The 17,369-nt window shown below is 45.4% G+C and overlaps 1 protein-coding gene across 3 annotated transcripts in view; it reads right to left on the reverse strand.

Moving 5' to 3' along the window:
* Window positions 1-305: 305 nt before the first annotated feature.
* The window catches only part of dysf (dysferlin, limb girdle muscular dystrophy 2B (autosomal recessive)), a 65,528-nt gene continuing 48,464 nt past the window's right edge, over window positions 306-17,369 (reverse strand). For all 3 annotated transcript variants that reach the window (XM_030779999.1, XM_030779998.1, XM_030779997.1), the window contains 15 exons: window positions 13,083-13,181; window positions 11,454-11,582; window positions 10,888-11,043; window positions 9,740-9,831; window positions 8,888-9,058; window positions 8,249-8,391; window positions 5,873-6,012; window positions 5,563-5,651; window positions 5,353-5,448; window positions 4,801-4,942; window positions 3,497-3,596; window positions 2,483-2,655; window positions 2,144-2,253; window positions 1,248-1,395; window positions 306-762 (listed from right to left, as the gene is read on the reverse strand). In XM_030779999.1, the coding sequence (XP_030635859.1) occupies window positions 703-762; window positions 1,248-1,395; window positions 2,144-2,253; window positions 2,483-2,655; window positions 3,497-3,596; window positions 4,801-4,942; window positions 5,353-5,448; window positions 5,563-5,651; window positions 5,873-6,012; window positions 8,249-8,391; window positions 8,888-9,058; window positions 9,740-9,831; window positions 10,888-11,043; window positions 11,454-11,582; window positions 13,083-13,181 (1,848 nt within the window). In that variant the 3' untranslated portion in view covers window positions 306-702. The remainder of the gene's footprint in view (window positions 763-1,247; window positions 1,396-2,143; window positions 2,254-2,482; window positions 2,656-3,496; window positions 3,597-4,800; window positions 4,943-5,352; window positions 5,449-5,562; window positions 5,652-5,872; window positions 6,013-8,248; window positions 8,392-8,887; window positions 9,059-9,739; window positions 9,832-10,887; window positions 11,044-11,453; window positions 11,583-13,082; window positions 13,182-17,369) is intronic.

Consider the following 17,369-nt stretch of genomic DNA (forward strand, 5'->3'; position numbering starts at 1 on the left):
AGAGATAAAAGTATAAGTAGGGAGTCAAACAGAATACGGAGAGGGTTCAGGACAGGGTCGAAGGAAGACCAGGGAGCTTAACTGAGAGACACTCACACGCACGCATACACACACACACACACACACACACACATACAGGTACAACATAGACATCTATGCCCAACTCACAAACACGCACACTTTCACACTCAGGAACGCAACACATACGTACACAGCATGTGTGCACACACGCACTCGCACACATACACAGACATGTGCGCACATATGTTCACCAGCACTTGACAACAAGCACACACACACACACACACACACACACACACACACACACAGCCGTACACGTACGCACAGACAAATACTTTCAACAGGTCGTCAGGCACTTCATCCAATAACCACATTACCCGCAATTCACCTCCGACTCACGCGGGTCATGAGCCCCCAACCTCAGATGTACATAAATGACATTAATAACTCATGGATAACCGAGTGGAGATCAGTGCATTGTGTGGATGACTTCAGATGCATAAACTGCGGCACAGTCGGAGCGACATTCGCTGCTGTGGTCCGTCTCCGCCCCCCCCTGACGGAGAGGACGGCGTTGGAGGTGTTGTGTGGATGCATGTAGGCATGGCTGGTTGAGATATGAATGATGAACAGCTTGGCTTCAGTCTCCCTCCCCGGCGCAGCGCCATCCGATCGGTTGTCTCACTGCGTCCCTTTCCCTTGACCCCCAAAGGGACCCACCATCTTCATAGCAGCGTAATTCTGCAAGACGAGGAGAGAAAAAGGCGGTTAACGAGGCGGCGGTGAGATTTTCGGCTCCGCGTTTTCGACCCGCCCGTTTTTTTTTGCGGAGGAGGTCGGGGCGTAGATTCGATCGGACGCGGATTAGGCCCGTCGTTAGGAATTACGACCTGTTAGAAGGTTCTGAGCGATAGCAGGCTGGCCCATAAAAGATCGCGTCTGTCCACGCCGCGAGTTCGAGATTTCCAGCGAAAAGCTTGATTCTCTCATTACCCGTTTTTTTTTGTGTAATATTTGACTCCAGCTGCAAGCTTGTATAGCGTGTAACACATTCTTGAACTGTGTTCACAGAGATGCATGGGCTCTGACAGACTAATCCTCTTCTGTCATCGCTACAATTACCACCCTGAACCTTGAAATCTGTCTCACACACACGCGCGTGCATACACACACACACACACACACACACACACCTACGTGCAGAGGAGTATGGCTGGCAGACTTACAGGGAAAGAGTAAAGGAAGACTCCAAGGAAGAGCAAGATGAAGAAGAGGACAATGAGGCCCAGAATAACCCATTTAAACCGCCTCCAGACAATATATTTCCATGTTTTGTATGGAGAGGAGAACCAGAAGAAGGAAGTCTCAGGACGCCTGCAGAGAGAAGAAAAGAGACGCGTTCGTGATTCGTTCAGTCAGATCAACATATTAACCAACGTTTATGAGTAAAAAGAAAAGACTAAAGTCCTTCTTGAAATGATGCTTGTTTCCCAACTGGACTGTACAAACAGGTACAAGTTGACCTGCTTGTATTTGTTTGTGGTTTCATTTGTTTACTTTCCACTCTTTTACTTTCCAATATTTCTTTCAGTTGTATCTCGTCTTATTCTGAACTTAGTGGTGCAACTTGTGCAACAGACGGCTCTTTAACGGCTGTACGCCTGGTTTGTATTTGGAAGTCACATTGGATAAGCTGTATGATAAATGGATAAATGTAAATGTAAATTCTAATATTCTCTAGTTCGAAAAAAAAGGAACTGCACATTCTTGTCGTTCCTTTTTTAGCTGCTACTTTGAGCAGGTGGAAATTTCTGAAGAGCCCAAAACCCAGTAGGATGTTGTTCCATCCCCTCTTTTTATCACTCCTTAATGTAATGCTGTGAGACTTGTCAGGGTCTTGATTATCTCAGGCAGGTGTGTGTGCGTGTGTGTGTGTGCGTGTGTGTGTGTGCGCGCGTGTGTGTGTGTGTGTGTGTGTGTGTGTGCATGTGTATGTGTGTGTGCGCGCGCGTGTGTGTGTGGGTGCGTGTGTGCGCGCGCGTGTGTGTGGAGCTGGAGCGACTGCTGTACTCCAGTAGGATGTTTGCCCAGTGGCTGGGTGCTACTCTCTGCAGTGACTCACTGTGGTTCGTCCAGATGGGGGTTCATGTTGGGTTCATCCCTGCCCAGCCCTGCTGGCCTTTCCTCCTGCTCTTGCTCTGATACTATCTCCAGTGACATCTCCACCTTTCCCTGCAGGAGGAGAAAGGAGGGGAAAGGGGAAAGGAACGAGGTTAGGGGATTTAACGAGAGTTGCGTTTTTAGATGTAGCTCGTCAAAGCAAACGTACCATTCACATGCTGCGCCATCTTTCATGCTTGTGTGTTAGACCTCCCCAACACTAAGTCTGTGTGTCTAGGTGTGTGTGTGTGTGTGTGTGTGTGTGTGTGTGTGTGTGAGGAGGGCGTAATCTCACGCTCACAGCTATAATCTTCTCCCCATTGCTGTCACATATACAAGGCCACCAGCCTTTCACAGTCTTCTGCTCAAAAAGAGACACCAGTTTTTCCGAGGTCTGAGATAACAGGTCCAGGCTGCACTTCTCAGGAGACTTCGACGGCCTTGGCATGTGATTCAGATCCAACTCCAAACATCCTGACGTGCACACACAGACACAGAACAACAGAGAGAGAGAGAAAGAGAGAGAGAGAGAGAGAGAGAGTTTTGTATTTTATGTGTTAAAAGTGAGATAAAGTATTGGCAGGACAATATATCCAGTCAGCGTTATCTGATTTCTCTGAATAGTTTATGGATATCTATGAAATTAAAGATGATATTTGAATTAAAAATATTACACTAAAAAAAAAACTCTTTATATGTTCTCTCAACACCCCCCAGTTTTTGTATTTTTCTCTCTCGCACACATAGTCAGAGACAAACACGCACACGCGCGCACACACACACACACACACACACACACACACACACACAGACTGATCATAATTTCTATCCTTCCAAATGTGCTGACATGTTGGAAATGAGGATAATAAGCATAATAATAACATTGGTAGTAGTGATATATGTCCAGTCACGTGGAGAAATGAATGTGTTTGCTTAAGGATTCCTTAATGTACAGCACTGCTGACTCTACCATTAAATTATAATGGGGGTAGCCTCTCAATTTGCACTCTACAGGTTAACAATCAAGGCCACACACACACACACACACACACACACACACACACACACACACACAGACAGAGGGTAAGTTTAGACATCAGGATCCGATCAGTGTGGTCCTGTTCCGCTGAGTGTTTTCTCTATTTCTCCTGTCATCTCAGGACTGGAAAACGAGCCATAAAAACAGCTCTGTGGTTTTGGGGGGGGGGGGGGGGTTAGAACTGTTGAACTGGCAAAAAGAGAGAGAAACAGTATGGGGGAACAGATAGGGGGGGAGCAGAAAAGGTGAGGGTTATGTTGAATTTTTTTTTTTTACCGAGGTAGTCATCAAAGGAGAACTTGTCATTGTCCCAGATCTGGATGGTGAGCTTTGGTGGAAGTTTAGTTTCTGCTTTGTCCAGACTCCAAAAGTGCTCCTGGTAGGAGAGAGAGTGGAAGAGAGTGAGAGTGATACAGAGAGAGAGAGAGAGAGAGAGATAGAGATAGGGAGATAGAGAGAGAGAGGTGAGAGAGGCAGAGCGACAGAAAGATCGATAGAGAAGCAGAAGTAAACAGATAGACATAGAGAGTGGGTGTGAAAGATAAAGTGAGAGAATGATGGAGAGAACGTGAGAGGGAGAGAGAATTAGAGAGCAGGTGTGAGACGGACAGAGGGAGTAAGCGAACGAGTGATTGAGTGAGTAGGAGTAGGAGAGAAAGGGAGAGAGAGAGAGAGAATAAGGTATCAGTTGGAAAATGTGCAAAGCTTACCACTACAAAACCTCACTCAACACCAAACTGCCAGACAAGATTCCATCGTCATGACAACATTACCACCATACTGTACTATATGATTGATAAACATGCAAACAGCGAAGGGATAATAAAGTCTCACAATGGTACACGCCTGCCGTTCTTCAATAAACAGCCTCTGTCTGTTCGCTGTGCCTAACGACCGCACAAAGCGCGTTCAAAACAAACATCGCAAAACAAGGAGCTCATTTCAGTCAATCTTCTTTTAACTGAGCCTCCTCAAAATGTGCGAAAGGTTTGCGTTTCTTGTCCTCTGCTCACACGGCCTAAAAGCAAAAAGCTAAACTAAACGCGGTTCTGACAGCATCTGTGTTGGGCTTTTTACGAGTATAACGGGTGGAAATGTTATCTCGAATCTCAAACTGTTTTTGTTTTTTTTTCTTTTTCTCTCCTGCTTTAACCAAAAGCCCTTTCCACTTCAATTCGACTTATTTTTTCTTGCAACATTTTGTTGTCGTGCATCCGTCGGCCGTGCGGCGATTAAGTGTTTTTGTCTTTCCGAAATTGACCTGTCATATTGTGGTTTGAGGTCGGGGTTGATGCTCAGGAGTTTGCCCAGTGAGTCAGGCGTCTACCCTGGCAGCTCAGATGACACGGGCCCTGGCGAATCAGACTGCGTGGGTTTTGGTAAAGCCACAAACCTGTCAGATTCTGCTTCGATAAGCACGCAGCTGGCCTTAGACAAACGCCTGCGCGATTCGTCTCCGCGAATTAGCGACCCGACCAAAATCAGGGGTATCTTCGATGTTGAAGCGCTTTAGTTTAGTTTTTTTGCTTTTTTTTTTTAAGGAGCCGAGGCACAGAAGATGCTAGGCTCATTAGCTTCACCTTTTTGTTAACAGAACACAGCTGTTCCGCAGGCAGGTAGTGGAAGGGAAAGAGAAACCTCCAGTTGAAGTTGCCCTCTCCGCCAAGCGAGCGGTAGTGCACGTCTGTCTTCTGCTTGTTCTCTTCGTGTCCGAGCATCCAGCTGCGAGAGAAAATGAAAAAAAAACCCAAAAAAGTTTACGATTGTGAAAACAATCGATATTATGCAATGCGCAGTTTTCTCTAACACAACAACCCCATTATCAACAAATTGCTAACCCCCCCCCCCACCTCACACACACACACACACACACACACACACACACACACGCACACACACACACACACGCACACACACACACACACACACACGCAGACGCTGGTTGCCCTGCAACTGCGTGTTTGTTGCCAGTGTTCAATATGGTCGTGAGTTCTTCCACACCTCCTTGTTACTATTAGTCACACTGGAAACAGACAAGCAACAAATCTATGACATGAGGGAAAAAAATTGGAGACAGGGCCAAGTCTAGCTAATCTGCACAACCCAAATACCCCTCTGACACCCAGCCGTACCCTTTTACATAGATATCACTCATCTTCTCTCCAGTAACACTGACATCATCCAGTATGACATCACTAGTGTTCCATATTATGCAGCGCAGGAAGAACCTATGAGAAGAGAGCCAATAAGAACAGATGCAGGCACGTAGGAGCCAATCGAATAAATAAGTCTCGGGGAAAAACTGTATGTTTCCACCAGATTCGTCTCTGTCTTCTCCTTACTTTTTGGCTTTGCGAGGGGTGATGTTAAAAGGTGGTCCTGGGGGACCCAATGATTTGGGAAACAGGTCTACCCACAACTGTAGCCGGCCCTGAATGGAACAATATGAAACACATCAGTCAAAAGGCAATGAGAAAGAGCGTGGAAGGTTGACGGGCCAGTTTGAGAGCTCGGGTTTGAATCTATAGAAATTAGAGAGGCATGCTGAAATACCACTAGTAATGTTTGCCAATCCTGAATATACCGACCTTTCGGGTTGTGCATTATGGGTAACGTAGTTCTCGTGTTGGGAAGGTGACTAGACCGTAGTACCTGTTCTATCTCAGGCTGAAGGGGACTGTAGAGGGGGCGAGTCTCCACGTGTTCAGGTACCAGATCTTGTCTTCTCAGGACCAGCAAGGCTAGTCTCTCCTGGACAGGCCCCAGATGAGGATTGAGAGGCTTGGCGTCATCTAGGAACCCAATAAAACAACAACAACAGCCTGAGTTATCACAGTGGAAAAGCCCGTGTGATGGAACATCGTAAACCAGTCTATTCTCAGGTAACAGTAACGACTTTTCTGTTCGGTTCGAAAATTCAGCTGTCATTTTCGTTCAAAATTGCTCGTTCTCTGTAGTCGTGTATCTAAAAAAAACCCCCCAAAAAACTGATAAGTGTCAACAATGCGGTGAACATCACCACGATATTTACGATAATTCTTCATATATCCCGTCAAGACTTTATACTTTGTCAAAAAAGTGATAGGGGAGTGATACAAGTTTTTGTTAGAACTGCTTCAAAACAAAAAATGAACGAAGCCGAAGGGAGAAGTTAACCAGGTTGTTTTGAAGAGCCCCATACCAACATCGTATCATCAAATAAATTTTTTTTTTTTTTTTTTACAGGGAAAACATTTCACTGAAATGTACAGGGGTTAAATGCGTACAGACTGTAAAAACCCGGCGTAAAAGGGAAGCCAACTCCGGAAGACACTAAAATTTACCGCAATATTAGTTTCAGTGAAAATGTAGCTGTATGACCCTTAGATTTAAGGTGAAGTACTTCTGGGCTTTGTAGCAAAGCTTTATAAAGTCATCAATGAGATTTGGAGGGAAAAGAAAAACCAAAAAAAACAAAAAAAAAAAAACCCGGTGACTGCAGGGTGAATTCATGAGGCGTTCCATTTCTATGGACTGAAATGTTTGTTCTTCTCAGTTCTCTGGATGATCCATTGATTTCATTGCTGTTGACATAAAAAGGAGTTTTTTTTTTTTTCCTTTCTGAGAAAAAAAAAAAAAAAACTCTTACGACTTCATGATTTCAAACCCTGCATCGGGTCTGTGGACGAAACATGGTGAGAGAGAGGGGAGAGAAGAGACAAAAAAAAAAGAGAAAGAAAGAAAGAAAAAAAGAAAGAAAGAGAGAAGGAGAGAAGGAAGACCATCTCCCGAGGTGAAGTTTGGAAGGAAGCGATCCCAAAATGGCCGTATGACAATCGTTTGACATGAGGGTTACCGCGGATATGTAGAGAAACAGAGAAAGGCCAGTTTTCCTCAAGAAGTCAGAACGCACGGAGGCTCAAGGTTGGGAAGCCACTGCAATGTTGACCTTGGCTCGTTCGGTCTTCTTGCCGGTGCACTGTAAATCTAGCGGGGCCAACCTCGCTGAACAGACCACGGAAGGGGAAACATGACTGACAGAGGCACTCCGGCGCCCTGGCTCCTGTGTGTGGTAACGCTACTTCATCAGAAAGAGAGGAAAACCTTTTGCGTTATTTATCTCACGCAGGGTGGGGGGTGGGGGGGCGGCGGTGAACAAGAGGCCGAGGGGGAGGACGGTTCCAGGTGAAAGAAATTCGGTGGCGGTCCGGGGGGGTATAACTTTGAAACAGTCCGACAGCCAAAAGCGAACCAACGGCGCTAGGACGCGAACGCCGCGCGAGTCTTCCGCGGGCGCGCGGCGCGGAACGAGGGGATGTGGGGAGGCTCCGTCGCGGAATGATATATGTACTGTGAACGTATAAGATGTGTCAAGGGGGCGTTTTTTTGTATTTAGACACCCTTCCACGTGAACGAAATTTCCCGCTTTTTTTTTTTTCTCCTGCGAGAATCATTCTTTCCGACATTATCGCCCGAGCGGTAATAACCGTTCAGTTTCCCCATCGCCTCAGCCATCCCACCCACACACACACACACACACGGAGATATGATGTACAACACAAGCCAACGTGAAGGGTCGTTAGTCTCTCAGTCCGTGTTTTCACACAACCGCAGCACCACGTTCTCCGTGTAGGAGATTTTAATGATGGAAGACGTGACGGAAGCGAAGGCTGTTGGTTTGATTAGAAAACCCATAATGACTGATGCACTTGACGGCTCCAAAGAAAAGACTTCTGCATTCCTCTCTCACCACTGCGACTGCTGTCCGCTCCGTGACACATAATGATATCTTTTCGCACGCACGCCAAACAGACACACACGCACGAAGGCATGCGCTAAAGCGCATTTCAAAAGGCCAGACACACACACACACACACACACAGAAACATGTACATATGAAACACTGAAGGTCACACCTCTTGAAAATGTGGTTAACTCTGGAAAGATACCTTCAGATTAAGTCAGCCACTAGCCTAAGTACTTGGATGCGTGCGTGTCTGTGTGTGGGTGTGTGTGTGTTTGTGCGCGTACGTGTAATCCAAAGCTTACCCAAGTCTGCAGCGGTGTACTCGTGGCCTTTGAAGTAGATTCTGTCTTGCTTGTAGACGGGCAGTTTATAATTTCTCCTCTCGCACAGGCGCTGGAGCAGCTGGGTGGGTTTCAGCTGGTCCCTCCACTGGTTGACTCCAGACCTAACAGGTCAAAGCAAACGAGTTACTCGCACACTCAAAGCTACAGCTGAGTCCTACAAACCGAGTTCAACTTTGGAGTTGACCGGGACCGTTCAAAAATGGTAAAGATTGAACCTAAAACTTGAGAAGTGACACAACTCAGCTTCAAACTGAGCGAAATCTGTCAAGGCGAAACACGGTGTGACCGTAACTTTGAAGATGATTGGATATTGTCTGGGTTGATAGTTGGATGCTTTTTTTCTGAAGAAAAAAAAAGCTTAAACTACACAACACTCAAACGAACATATAAAAGTCAATTTTCTCCTACCATACCAGACTCATAAATGTCTTTGATACTGTGTGCTGATTTGAGAGAGGTGTGTTTCAGCTCTTTGCTCAAAAAAAAAATAAAAAATGTTTTTATTTACAAACTCTCACTTAGAGCTGTGTGAATGTATACGTTAGCCAGTGGCAGAAGAGTGTTGTTTGCAGTAAAGACGAAGACCGTGAAATTTACAGGCAGTACGATTGCGGGAGACCGCAACGGCCGCCGTGTCTGGACAGGAAACGGTTTTCCAGATCGATGACGGTCTCTCCGATTTTCTCGTCTTTGGTCAGCATGTCATAATCGTACAGTGCAATCTTCAGGTCTTTCTCCAAAGGCAGAGCACATGTAAGTTCAAACATCCTGAACACAGAGGGAGAGAGAGAGAGAGAGAGAGAGAGATAGAGAGAGAGAGAGACACGAGTCATTCGATTATTCATCTTTTTTTTTTCTTCCAGCGCTTCAATACTTCACTCTTTCCAGCGGTCTCTCACTCTTTCAGTTGGGCATGTGTTGAGGATTTCATTTACACATGTGTGTGAACTATGAATCATCTACTCATACTGACTATCACTCAGCCTCCCCCATCTATCTTTGTCTCATTACACCTCTGTAATGATTAGGAGAGTAATACACTCATTCATATGAGTATAGCGACCCCTACTGGTGAAGTGGTAGACTTATCCATATAAACCCAGACAAGTAAAGTCATTTCTGACCCCACTCACTCTCTCTCTCTCACTCTCTCTCTCTCTCTCTCTCTCTCTCTCTCTCACTATCTCTCTCTCTCTCTTTCCATGCAGACAAAAGTAATGTGGCTGATTTCAGAACAGTAACTGAGGGCCTAAGCATCACAGACAGGACCCGTCGACTTGATTCAGGTACGGGGTAGTTTATTAGAGTCATGGAGACAACTAATTAGAGTCATTCAAGAGTGGGAGAGAATAAAGGCCTATGTTTGAAAAAGAAAAAGACAGGATGGTAAGTGAAAGTGAGACAGAGAGACAGACTAGATATTGAAAACTCAAAAACACAAAAGCATACTTTCCAAACACAGGATCCAGGGTGCAGGGTATGTAGTTGTCTTGGTCGCTGATGGATTTCTTGCCCAGCGTAATCTTAATGTAAGGGTCACACTATACAACAAAAACAAAGAGACAAACATCGTGGCATTTAAAAAAAAAACACCACAGTGGGTTGAACACAGCATGTGAACTGAACACAATGTCATCTCAGAACCATGTAGTCTCCTCTGTGCCCTCTTCCCCTCTCCTCTTGGTCTTTTATTTTGACGTTAAAGGATCTTTTTATTTTTTGCTAATGATCAGCGTTACTTTCTAAGGCAGTAGAAATATACGTGCGAAATTTTCCATATCATAACTCAGAGCGGGTGAGGACAAGACATAATCGTAACCTGTTGCGAAAAAAAAAGAAAAGAAAAAAAAAAAAAAAAGGAGGGGAAAGCCCATTTGACGCAGAGCCAGCGACGGAGAGCGATCCTCTGGGCTGTACGAGCCTTGGGTTCGGGTTCGTCGCCCTGAGCGGAAAAAAAAAAAAAAAAAGGGTGGCTCCGTGTTTTCATTAAAAATCTGTCGTGGCCTTTCACTCGTTTAACAGTGACGAGAGCGGAGACAGAACTGGCGCGGCCCGTCTGTTGTCTGGGGGCCGGTCGTCCATGTTGCGCCAGTTCAACTTTGTGCCAGTTCAACACCGTCGCACGGTACTTTGTACACGCAGCGGAGGAGACTGCGCTAGCTGTTCATCATTCAGCTTGTTCTCGTACGTAGTACATGTTAGAATTTCTTTCTGTGTCGGAGGTCACGCGCCTTCGGTGCGATCATGGGATTAAGCGCTTTGCTTAAGGGGAGAGAGAGAGAAAAAAAAAAGCAGACGGCTTTCGTACACGTTATTCACATCCAAAAAAAAAAAAAAGGCTTACTGGGCTACGTCTTCAAACACAACGCTCCTATCACACCAAGTGTTTTTCACATAGAACCATATACAAAATAAGTACTCTGCTGGAGTTCATTCAACACTGGGTGAGTGTTAATTCAGGTTTTTCAGTGTTCTTTACATGTGAAGACCGTGTGAGCTTCAGCACAGATATACTCTGTGGGACAGAAGTATCAGGAATTAACCAATGTAGTTTTCTAATACTGTTTCCACGGAGATGCCAGTTGTGCCACGCCCACCTTGCCGTTGGCGTCTTTGGGTTGGAGGCCATGGGCCTGTATGATGTAAATGCGAACCAGACACTCCTCGATGCCGCTGGGGGGCAGACGGTGGAACTGACGTGGCGGAAGAGGTACGGAGGGGTCGTCCGGCAGGGGGTAGATTTTAAACATGCCCTGACAAGAAAAAAAAAAAACATGGATTAAATTAATGTTGATATCAAAAGAATTAAAGCTAATCCTTCAAAAACAAAAAAAAAAAACAAAAAAAAATCTGCACGTGAATAACTTTGAATATTTGGTCTAAAGCTTTGACGAAGACCAGTCTGAATTAGCTGGCTCAAAGGAACGAGGTGCAGTATGAAAGCCATTTGGAGGTTTAGTCCAAATTCAAATGCCTTTCATGATTAATCATGACATGAGCTGGTTTAAAGGGCAAGGACGATCAGTGCTGCCAAGGTTCTTTTCTATTTATTTTTGAATGAAAGCGAGGAAAAAAGGACTTGGCTCGAAAAAAAAGTATTTTTTCTTCATTAGATGTTCATTTCTAGAGACTCGGTCTGATCTGGTGTGTTTTAAGCCCACACCTTGAACTCTCCTACGACGGAGGGGTCCTCGCTCTCGTCCTGGGTGCGTCCGCGGTAAAGCCTGAATGTCTGACAGAAATCCGCCAGATTCTCAAGTCCCTCCACTTTCTCCAGCTCTCTGTCGTAAACCTGTTGACAGGAAAGAAATAAAAACATCTCTGAGCGTGTGACTGGGTATGGATGCGTGTATGAGTGTATGTGTGCTTGCGCGCATGTGCGTGAGAGTGTGTGTGTGTGTGTGTGTGTGTGTTAGTGTGTGTATGCGCGTACGTGCGTGCCAGTAAACCCCTGAAATTACATCTTACAAGCTTCATAGGCTAAAAGTGATCGTTTAAAATCAATTCTCATTTCCTTCATGGTTCACCGATCATATACAAGACACAAAGAGTCCATTCTCTTACGTTCCCAAGTAGTTGTCTTTAAAGAACCTTGGAATTAAACCGAGGCTCTAAAGTTTTGGTTACAAAAAAACCTCAAATGTCCTTTAAACGTAAATGGATCGTGATCTTCTCGGTTAAAGGGACATTTGAAATAAGGCAATAAATATTGTAAAAACATTTGATGTATTTGAGGAAAATGCATGTCACAAACGACACTGCGCTGCGTTAAAGGAGCTCCACGCGACTTTAGCTCCAAAATGGAGGCAGAGCCACGCAGGAGAGGCTAGTCGCCGGGTCTGGTTCCATGAGAGAGTCGCAATAAACACGCCACCATGTTATTTTAAATGACTCAATACATGAATTGGACCAAGAACCAAAGCCTCTAACATACGAAACGACCGTAATGTTTGGTAACTTTCTCTCTCTCTCTCGTTCTCTCTCTCTCTCTCCCTCCATGGTGCTCTTAATCCAAAATAACTGCTGACCTAAGCTACTACTGAGACAGTGTGTGTCTATGTCAGTAGTCTCTAGTGACTGATAGCTTGTATCATGGCACTGATCCGCTTTGATCTGTGTGTGTGTGTGTGTTCGTGTGTGAGTGTATGCGTGTGTGTGCGTGCGTGCGTGCGTGTGTGCGTGTGCACGCGTGTCTGTTTCTGTCCATTATTTGGAACACCAAGGTTGTCTTGAGAAACAGTGTCTGTTGGACGACTGTCAGACGAATTTTCGATTGGAACGGATGGAGAGTTGCTCACGAGGGAGACGGAGAGAGAGAGAGAGAGAGAGAGAGAGAGAAAGAGAAATAAGCCACTGACAGGAGAGACCACTGGCAAACGAGAGAAGGATGGAGGGATATGGGGAGGAGGTGAAGAAAAGGATTATGACGTAAGTAAAGCAGCCCTTGTCTACGCTTGGTTATCCCCTGTGGCATTCCCGACATGAATTCATCGGAAAAATTGGGAATCTGGCAGCGGCCGTCTCTTTTCTAACGGGGTAGGCCATGGGAAATAGGGCGTAGTGGATGGGACCAGGGTTAAGGGCAGAAAACTTTGAAAGGAGGCACAAAACACACCAGGACAGGACTCAGGAGGGTTTCAGCGTTGAGCTGTTGTGTTACTGTTTCTATAGCGTCGCTGTTTACGCTTGGGCTTTCAGCGCGTCGTCGACGTTGAAGTTCAGCCGCGCTGAGACTCATCTTACGTCACTCTTTTCCGTTCCCGAAATATCCGTACCCCCGAAATATCCGTACCTGCAGGGTGTCAAAACCCTTCTCCAGGTAGTTCCCGCACTTGTTTCTTTCGCCTGTGGAAGCGTAGAACTTGCTCCACCAGTCCATAAACTCATCCTCCTGAAGGAAAAGAGGGAAAGAGAAACTTATATAACATTCTGATGTCCCGTAAAAGCCACTGTGACCGTCTGAATAAATTGCAAAGTGCGGCCCAGAGACAACAGAGTCCCAGTGCAACAGAGAAACAAATACTGTTAGCATCATTGGAATCGTAGCAAACAAAGCTAAATTAGCCTTCTGAGGCACAAGTATTATAACACAAGTTTACTGGTGCAACTGATATCTAAGAATATCAAAACTGTGACAAATTTATATTCTTATTTAAACCATTAACCGCCGGGCAACTGTAAAAATAGAATAAAATGATGTGGCTTGAACAGGAAAGGGTTAATGGATATTATTCCACTGACGACACTACGCCCAACTTACCCACTGAAGCATCTATGTCCAGCAAGGCAGATTAAAAAAAAAACACACACACATACACACACACACAATGATGGAAAGTTGAATTGGCAAGCTTGGTGGATTAAGTGAAAGGTCAACAAACCAAACAAGACTTTAAGTGTGAAGTTTTCTAAGCGTTCGCATGCAAGCGTGACAGTGACACCATCCAGAGCTCATAGGATTCAAATAAAGATTTGGACCAGAAAAAAAAAAAAAAAAAAAAGAATTCCAATGGAAATACAATTAACTACAAACATTAGAGAGTGGTGTGCGTGCGTGTGTGTGTGTGTGTGCGTGTGAGAGAGAGAGAGGGAGAGAGAGGGAGAAATATTTCACAGCTACTAGAGTCCGTTTGGTTGGTACATCAGCGTAGACTGCATATGAAGCCAGGAAAGTCCTGTCAGGCAGTGAATTTTCCTGATTCTTGTGTAGCTTGAATAAAAGACGTATGTCTAAAATGTCAGTGGTATGGGACAGGCTCAAAGTGTTAACAGCTCTTGATAACGTTGGCCTCTAACTCAGGTCTTTTTTTTTGTTTCGGCGTCTAGAGCCGTCAGACATGGAAAATGTTACATGGGAATCAGCTTGAGGTGGTTGAAGCTGTCACCTCACATTTTGGCTAGCATCAATTCTTTCTCTTTTTTTTTTTTTCTTTTCTTTTTTTTTTTTGTTTCCCCTTAACTAAACAAAAGACAAAAGAGCGATTTAAATGTTTGTTAACACCCTCTACAAATAACATTCATACACACACACACACACACACACACACAAACAAAACAGAACAAAACAAAAGCCATAGACTTCAGAAATTGTCATGGGAGCCATTGTTCAAAGCTACAATAAATTCTACACATTATCCTAGTAACTTTGACCTTCAGTTTGGACAATACTGGAGAGTTTGTGGTGTGACTCTGGACACAAGAGTGTGTGTGTGTCTGTGTATGTGCGTGCGCGCGCGCGCGTGTGTGTGTGTGTGTGTGTGTGCGCGCGCGTGTGTGTGTGATCCTGCCTGTCCTCACTCTCTCACATACTGTTTTAAACCACTCAAAAATTCAAGACCTCTGCTCTGTTCAAAAAAAAAAGAGAAAAAGAAAAAAAAAGAGGATAGGACCAGCATCCTGCATTCTTGTAACTGCTGTTCTCTCTGTTTTTCTGGGGTTTTTTTTCTACAGAGAGGGAGTTGTGTGGGAGGAAAGGAATTCTGGAATCTCTCTTTCTCCCCCCCCCCCCCTTCACTGTGGTTGTGGCACATGGTGGAGTGGCACGTGTTTCAGATGGAAGACACGGGGCCACGATTGTTGTATTTAAATTGTCCCCCATGCCACTGTGGAGCCAGAGAGAGAGAGAGAGAGAGAGAGAAAGAGAGAGAGAGAGAAAGTGTTTGTGTATGAGGAATGAAGACCATGGTGGCACTTTTTAAGTAACCCAAAATGCCACTGTGGAGCCAGTTTGTGTGCGCGCGAGTGTCTGTTTGTGTCTAGAGCAAGGCTCCATGATCCTATGTTTTAAAAGCCACTGTGGTGCCAGAGAGAGAGAGAGAGAGAGAGAGAGAGAGAGAGAGAGTCCATAGCTTATGCTGCCCAAAACTGCAAAGGGACAGAAAGGCAGTCTGGAGAACATGAAGAACTAAAACAAAAAAAAAAAAAGGAAAAAAGAGAAAGGAAGAAAGACAGAAAGAAAGAAAACAAAAGAAGAAGAAGAAGAAAAGAACGGAGACTACACAAATTAAAAGAAATATAACCAAGCAATCAACCGCGGGGGGAACAAAAGAATAAAGATTTACAATATCGACACAGCAAAAACAGCAGGATCTTGGCAAAATCCAGGCAGACCAATCAAAGAGCGAGTGTCTGGGTAAAGGAAACACGAGTTTTTGGGGGAACGGCGACTGGCGTCAAGGGAGGGAGGGGGAGAATGGGGTAGGGGGTTATGTTTTTGGGGTGAGGGGGTGGAGGGGGTGGAGGGGGGGGGGGGGGCGCCCCTGCCAGCCAGTCCGTCTGCCCCACGGCGGCACACTCCATAAATGAAACTGGGCGTGCGGTGAGGATTTGCAGTGTATCGTGAAGCTGCCTTCAGAGCCAGTTAGGCTGAGCTGGACGGGCCACGGGCACACGCTAACGTCTCTTGAATGGAGCTTTTCATTACTGGGGCCCCTGGTCTCTCCTCTCTGCCTGACATGGAGGAGAATGCTGGGGCAGTAACGTTGGGACATTAGTGAAGGGGCCCCAGTTGCCGTGTTTCCATCTGTGTGTGTGTGTGTGTGTGTGTGTCTGTGTGTGTGTGTTTTGAAGTGTGGAATAGGTCAAAATGTGGCCTGTTTTCTTTTGTGCTATACAATGGGAGACCACCGCGCCATGTCCCTGTCAAATGAATGTCAGAAGAACGTGTGTGTGGGTTGGTGGGTGTGTGTGTGTGTGTGTGTGTGTGTAAGAGAGAGACCATGTGTAGTGGCTCACTCACTTAGTCAAACAGCATAAGCTTAGCTATGCTGCTGTCTGCCCATAATGGTCTGGAGCTTAGCAGTGTTATTTTAGGGATTAGAGAGTCAGTGAGACCTGGGAATATGTGTTAGCATGTGTGTGTGCTTGTGTGTGTGCTTGTGTGTGTGTGTGTGCGCATGTATGTGTGCATGCGTGTGTGCATGTGTGTGTGTGTGTGTGCATGTGTGCATGCACGCATGTGTGTGTGTGCATGCGTGCTTGTGTGTGTGTGTGTACACGTGCATGCGTGCATATGTGCGTGTGTGTGTTTATGTGTGCGTGTGTGTGCATGTGTGTGTGTGTGTGCATGTGCACATTTGTGTCTGCACGTGTGTGTGTACACGCTTGCAGGTGTGTATATGTCCATGTTTCTGTATGCATTTGTGTGCGCATCTGTCTATCTCTGTATTTATCTATAACTGTACTTGCACCCTTTGCGTTAGAATATCACTTACAGGTTTTCGAGAAAATGTAGCTGTTATAGATTTTCTCGGGATCTTATTCCCAAGATCCTTAGTTTTAGCGGTGTTTCCTTTAGTTTTAGCGTGGCCACTGGCCAATATTCTGTTCAAATCCATTCATTTGAGCAATGCCAGCGTAGAGATGGCAGTGAGATGTATCAGGCAGCAACAGGGCGCAAGTCACTTTGTGCCAGTGGCACGTTGGCAAGGGAGATTTCTAACTAGGCATTGGAGTAGGGGTGGGGGGTGGTTGAGGTGGGGGGCGTGGGGGTGGTGGGGTGTTTTGTCTGATGTTAACGCAGGTCAGGGTGGTCGGGACCGTCTGAGGGGAAACAGGGCAACACGGTTCTTCCAAGAAACCACTCATGCAAAACCTGTTAAAAAAAGTGGCAGTTAGAACCCTGCAGTCTTGAGTATAAGAGTTATTACAGGGCTTCTCCTGCAGGGTCTTCCATTAAAGAAGAGGATCCCGTTCACACTTCACAGTAAAGTCTGGTACGAAAAAAAAAAAATGATAATGACAGAAAATAGCACATAGATTGCTGATAAATGAATAGAGGTTAATAGCTGCCCATTTTCAACATAAAGGCTGCTTGAAATTCCCTGGATTGACATTCCAGAAGTCATTTGAGTGATGGCTCATTCTAAAAAGATAAACAAACGAATTCAAAGTGGCCGCAGGAATGCCGTGGAATCGGAGCAGGTTGAATTCCAGACATGGAATAACCCCTTCTCCCTCTTTCTTTAGCAGTGTGTCAGTTTATACCAGATGAATGGATCACTAGCGAGCCCCTATAATCGACAGAAACTGTCAGCACCCCCCCCCCCCCCCAAAATAAAAAAAAAAAGAAATACAGAGA

This window comes from Chanos chanos, chromosome 7 (assembly GCF_902362185.1).
Source record: "Chanos chanos chromosome 7, fChaCha1.1, whole genome shotgun sequence".
Taxonomy (NCBI): Eukaryota; Metazoa; Chordata; class Actinopteri; order Gonorynchiformes; family Chanidae; genus Chanos; species Chanos chanos.